The 6,621-nt window shown below is 41.8% G+C and overlaps 1 protein-coding gene across 1 annotated transcript; it reads right to left on the minus strand.

The window, feature by feature from the left end:
* Positions 1-252: 252 nt before the first annotated feature.
* On the minus strand, positions 253-4,980 carry LOC124703559 (the record flags this gene model as incomplete). The annotated part of the gene is given in 7 exon segments (XM_047235805.1): positions 253-461; positions 657-1,090; positions 1,174-1,330; positions 1,884-1,964; positions 2,332-2,586; positions 2,675-4,174; positions 4,836-4,980. Coding segments are annotated over 6 exon segments (2,136 nt in total). The 3' UTR covers positions 253-404.
* Positions 4,981-6,621: the final 1,641 nt, after the last annotated feature.

The following is a 6,621-nucleotide window of genomic DNA, read 5'->3' on the forward strand; positions in this document are numbered from 1 at the left end:
AATATCTACAGCCAATACAGTTGGCGTTCTCATAGACAGCTCACATGAAAATCTTGTGGCGGCTTGTCTTTCTTATTATTTTTAGATGGTTTGTTCATGTGTTTAGATGGTTGGTTCATGTGGAAACTTTTAGTGATCCGTGAATTGTATTGGTTTTGTAACGTTTGACCCATAATAAAGTTAAAGTTAATAAAAGGCCGTATGCTTGATGCAGGCTGAGGTTATCCCCTTATCCGGAAAAAAGAAAGAAAGTAAACTAAGTGATGCCCTTTATTATTGGAAGATTAAACCTGTACATTTGGGGGACTGATAGCAAATTAGTCGGGATAGAATATGTACAGAAATTTTCGTTTTTTATGCGCCGCGGCACAGGCTATGTACATGACTACAGCCAAAGTAACTTTTCAGTTGCTTATGTCGAAGTACTTGGGATCAGCAGGGAAGTCATGTTCCACCTTAAGCTGCAAAAGAAATGAAACCAGCAGATTAAATCTACGAATTTAACCGATAAACAAACAAGAGAGCAATTATTTCTGCGTAAACTGAACAAGAAACTTCAGTGTAGATCAGCTAGTTTACAATTTGATGCTTGAAGAAAGAAACTGGAAGAAGCTCTATCAATAGAATACTTTCGAAATGTTAAAATCTGTGCATACCTCTCCTTCATCTGCATCGGAGTGCCTCTGAGGAAATACAACTCTAAGATCGTTGTAGAGATAGAATCTCCGATCCTCGGTCAATGTGTTGCCGCCCTGCGGTACTGATGACGGATCGGATTTGCAATGTAACATCGATTTTGAGGACTTCTTGGAGGCGGGGCAGAGAAATCGCAGGTGCAGAGCATAGCGAAGCACACCTCCACCTGAACTGTCATTGATCCTGGAAGATGCACAGCAAGATTTGTTTGAAACTGAGCGGATGCTCTCCATCTGACAGCAACAATCATCAGAATCAGTATTGTTTTTCTTGTTTCCAGGAAAACTGGATTTATCTGATTCCTTCATGTCAGTGCCCAATGAAGAACACTTTGTGTTTGTGCATCTTTTTTCTGATTCATCAGTTGAGTTGCACGTCTGTCCCTGCCCGCAGCCTGCAAAGGCAAAAGAAATTATCAGTGACTCAACATATGTAATTTGGATTAAGCGCTTATTATCAGGCTATCAGCTCCATTACATTCCGAGCACAGAGTTCCACGTTGTGCAAATTCACTTCCACATGAGACAGACTGCGCTTTGGGACCAATGTTTGTGTCACTGCCCTTGCTTTCTTCTTTCACTATATTACAGGGAGAAACAGTGGGAGACAGAGTGACCTTTTGCCGCATGAACGTCTGTCTCATTGTACACAAGGCAAATAAGATGAGAAAAGGGCATAAGAAAAATAAAAAAATGCTTATATAGACACTAAATCCTTCGAAAGAAAAAGGAAACAGTTCCGTTCATGCCATGGTACCTTCTAAGTTATAAGATATACACTAATTGATGAATTAACTGTTCTGTGTCCCAATCCAACCTAGGTTTTGTATTGCCAGTACTAGAGGGCAGCCCACTTAGTTGGAAGTTATAGCTGAGTGATGAGTTAATACATAAGGATACACTATGTACATGATTCCTTAAGCCTAAGGCTAAAGTTACAGCAAAAGATTAACTGAGGGATGACTTAATACATAAGGATACACTATGTACATGATTCCTTAGGCCTGATTATAGCTTGCAAGTCGCAATCAAATAAGGTTTGAATTTTGTTTACCCTAGCTCAGCCAACAACAAAAAAGAGTAGATCACACATCTGTTTTGCCTCGAAGAATAATAAATATCAGAATAGCCTTTGGTTTTCTTCAATACATAATCGATAAGTAGTCAACTAGTCATGGTATTGTGTACCTTGGTTCCAAATGGCATGTCACTCAAGTCATAGTTGCAGAAGAAAGTATGAAGTGGAGTCTTCTCGGGGTTGCTCACAACCTGATGAGTGTATTGTTTAACTCAGGCATGGGAACACATGTAACAACTCAATACAATTTCAAATAATAGCTTAACTATGCTGATAAATACGCCAGGTGTCTGAAAAAAAGGCAACCTAGCCATGACAGGTGACATTTTGTATGGCCCATTGAAATAGGTCAAAACCATTAAGTTCAAGGAAGACAGTGACATCCATAAGAAAATTTCTCAACATGGCTTGTCAAATGAGATTCCTCATATAAGTATTTTCATTACTATAAAGCAAAACTAGATAGCGAAGATGCAGTGCTTGACATCGAAGATGTATTCGCAATGAACTGCACAAGAACAAACATAGCAACAAGCTCAGGTTGAAGAAAACTAGTACCAGTTGTATGCGCCCCTTGGCAGGGATGCGTAAGCGACTCTTTGCTGATCGTGAATCATTGTTACTAAGGTTTCGGAGTTTGGGGCTGTTAATGTTGGTTGTACTTGTCGATGATCTACCAGCAAGATCAATAGAAGAATAGTACAATAAGGAGCTATCTTCATCGATGCTTGTTACTGCAAATGGAAGTTTCTGAGTTGGGGGAGAGAAGCTACCACCGACAATGTTCAGGACAGCTAAGAAACCATCAAGTATCTGCATCGACAGAGAAAAGGAATCAAATTCAACAGTCAATACTCTCTGGAACTGTAGTACCTAGATGGTGAACAGCAAGAAATTAGACCTGATTGTCTTTTCCATAAGAAAGTCGGCCGGACAAAAGGGATTCCTCAAAGGAGACAACTAGTGACCTCCTTGCAGGGAGACTCAGACTCCGTCCATAGCTGACTCGGGGAGATATAGGGGAAGATTCAGAACCCCAGTTTTGGTATCTTCTAAATGAAATTCTATTAGGGGTCATAGCACCATATTCATCATGTAACCTGTTAGTTTCTTCTAACACATCTAGCATCCTGATTCCATCAAATCCTCCTTTTTCCTTCAAATCCAGAAAATCATTTTCAATATCTTTCATTACATGCCTTGGAGATCCTTTAGTCTTAACTTTATGAATGTGTCTAGGGCTGAGAGGAGACAGAGAGAGCGGAGAGTGTGCTAATTTTGCACTAGCAGCTAGATGATCATAATAGGATAATGACTCCTTGCTCCCAAGCAAAGGGCCATCAGTGAAATAATTATAATTAATCCTATTGGCATCACATTCTGAACTCCAATTGGAGTATCTAGGGGTTGGACAGGCCTGTGAATCAAAAGAACTGAGCCTTCCAGGGTTTGCCTTATTATCTTGTAATAATCCAGAAATGTAAAGTTCCCTACCTGGCTCAGAAAGCTGAAATCTTGCATCACCAGAAGGAATATTCAGCAAACAGCCATGGAACTTTCTAGGGAGCGCATTTTTAATCGGCGAGAGCAGTCTTTCCTTTGCCTGAAGTTCATGCTGATAAAATGGTGAATCACAATTAGCAGTGGCCACAGACGGACATATCATATTTAGTTCTGTTGTATCAGAACCTCCAACAAAGTCTGATTCAAAGCCCACAACCCTCGTTGTTGGCATATGGACAGCAGGTTGCAATTTAAGAGAAGATCTAGAGTTTGTATCTTTCGAATCAACTCTTAATCCTTGGAGGTCTACGGGTCCATCCAAGGCATGGCTGTCTCTAAAATACCCGTTTGATTCATACGGGGTATCTAACACAATCTGTTTATTGACATTACCAACGGACCGGTATGGAACCTTGCCACTTGAGCTTTCTCGAGGAAGCCCATCCAAATCGCAGGCACCAACACCCTCATTACATGGAGGGCTTGGCACACGTGACCTTGATCCTGTAGAAATATCTTCCCTGGCTGAAGAAACTTGAGGTAAGCCCATGGCAACCAATCTCTGATGCTCAGTGAAAAGGAAGGCCTCCGAATTGGAATTGCTCCTGCGGTACAACTATCAATTCCTTTCAACAGCCCTCTTCAGTAGCTTACAATTCCAATATCCAGTACGCCAAATCGGTGCTTCGGCAAATTATCAACTGAAACCGATCACCACCAGAAAGGCAGAACCACAACAACATTTCCGACTCGAACACATCTGAAGCAAGGTTACCATATGCCAAGACTAGTCATTTCCCGCTGGCTACCGCTGCAACCGGAGATGACGCGCAACTTGGCGCCTGAGCAAGCAACCAGGAACCTACGATGAATCATGCCAGGAGATCATGTTACAGCCCTGCAGAAACGAATCCAAGAGCATTGGTTCAGTGAACTGGTAAACAGAGGCTCAATCGATCCCCCTACTTCCCTAATCCCATGAACTGAAGTTCAAGCAATTACACTACACTGAAGAACAGAGGCTCAGTTGATCCCATTACTTCACTACACCATGAACTGAAGTTCAATTAATTCCAACTGATCATATTACTTCACTTCACCCATGAATTGAAGTTCAATTAATTCCACTACACTGATGAACAGAAGCTCAATTAATACCATATGCTATTGATTACTATATTTAGCTCAGGAAACTTCTGGAGCTTCTGTGTGATGCATCAGAAATGGCAAGTGAGATCCCAACTAATGATTGCACATCCACTAGAATGCTACAATACTCCAGTCCATACTATATCCAAACAAGGCAGAAATAATCAGATAATCACTGAGCAAAAAAAGATATACTGGACTAAACCTCAAAGCTATTGATATAAGAAGCATGGTGGCAGCCAAATTAAGGAAACGAGAAAACAAATTTGGGACAGATAGAAGGCCGTCACCGATCGGAATGAATAACAGAAATCTTCAAAAAAAAAAAAGGAATGAATAACAGAAATTCCCCACTCGTAACCAAGAAACCCGACCAAAGCAACGGTAATCGTGGAAATGGCAAAGGTTACCTGCCTATCCACGGAACCGGACCGATTAATCAGCAACCCCATGGCCGCCGAATCGAATCGGGGTCTGCCGCGATTGACCGCCGCCTCGATCCGACTACCAGAAACACGCCCCAGGAAAAATCCGCGCCTGATCCGGCCAATCGCCGAGGAAAAGGCGCAGGGCGATTTCAGCCGGGCTTCTCCCTCCCCTGCCCCGAACCTTCTCGCTTGCTTCCTTGGCTGCTCTTCTCTCCCCCTTCCTGCCTTCCTTCTCCAATGGTGGCTAAGTGATTCTTGGAGCAACCAACTACGGACCCTTGATCAGGATATGTTTAAGAGGGAAATTGCTGGGTCAGTAGTAGCGGCAGCGGCATCAGCAGCATCTGGATGTTTCCATAAGCTCGGCTGTTTTGGTTTCGCTTTTGTTCTTGTTCGCTTGTTTCTTTTCTCTCTACCCAAATGGATAAAAGAGGTTCTCGCGTGTTGTTTATGTAGCTTCCCCTTTTAAGCACATAGCTCCCTGAAGTCCTGAGATTTCGTTTTCTTAGGGTGATGAGGCAATTGACAAGTTGTGGTAATCAACACACGTCAAAAAGATGACTCACATCTGATTTATAAATTTAGGATAACCATCCCTAGATCTATCTAGTCTCTGCATTCTCTAATATCTAAAAATTACCGATTCAAACCGTAATTTGGAATACATGTTTTCTTACAACTCTACCGCTTGAAACATTTTATCAGTTTAATTTTGTTGAATTGTGCAATGTTGGTTGATAGTGACTCTGTATTGCCGCCACATTTGTGGATCTGATAGATGAACTAAAAAAAAAACGTGTTATAGGTGAGTCGGTGACTCTGTCTTGCGGCCTTTCCGCCACAACCACATACATGGGAGAGAAAGAGAGGGTTGTGTTCGGTAAAAACCGATCTATTCTAATAACACTATCTTAAGATTCAACTTCATTATTGTTTTGCGTATTATCCAGTCATGCAAAGTGAGCTTAAAAAACACTAATCTATTAGGTTATCAATTCTAGATAACATAGCTACCATATGACCAATACTTTGTTTAGTCATAGGGATATGCCATCCCTGCTAGATCTGACGTGCGTTGGCAACCTACTCCCCTTATTGTCATCAAAGGGCGGGGGGGGGGGGCATTGATCCACATGAGGTGTAGGGGCGGTGGCTCTCCCTCTTTAGTATACGTTCTTTGTGTGGCAATGCAACGACCACTTTCTATCACTGGTAGGGGTATGTAGGCAATGCGCATATGAGCAAAACCAAATCGACGACGATCACTCATTGTATCTTGTTCTCCCCTTCGCTAGCAAGTGGAGGCATGATTCAGTCCGATTGGAGATGATCCTAGTTTAGTCACATGCATGGTGGATTCTTCAAGAGGAATGGATAGATAAGATAGTGGAAAAGCAATCAAATAGGGCTGAAACTCCATACTCAATGTGAGAAAAGGTGTTATGGCATTAACTGGTTGGACCCATAAACAACAAACTTGCATTGTCTCCTTCTTAACGGTGTTAGATGCATGTTGATGTTCTAGCTATGTTTGGTTGGAGCGAGCACACATGGTGAAAGTCCTTGTACAAGCCTTTCAAGTCCAAGACAACATTGGTGCAAGTATGTACTCCCTTATCGAAGGCGCGTGTTGCGAAATATGGCAGCTTAAATCTTGTGATGGGATGAATTTTGTTAGACATTTTATGAACTTGGTTTATAAGATGTTTTGCTCTTGTTGTCTCGCCCTTAGATAATAAAAATGATGGATGTGTATATTGTAGGATTC

This window comes from Lolium rigidum, chromosome 1 (assembly GCF_022539505.1).
Source record: "Lolium rigidum isolate FL_2022 chromosome 1, APGP_CSIRO_Lrig_0.1, whole genome shotgun sequence".
NCBI classification, from domain to species: Eukaryota; Viridiplantae; Streptophyta; class Magnoliopsida; order Poales; family Poaceae; genus Lolium; species Lolium rigidum.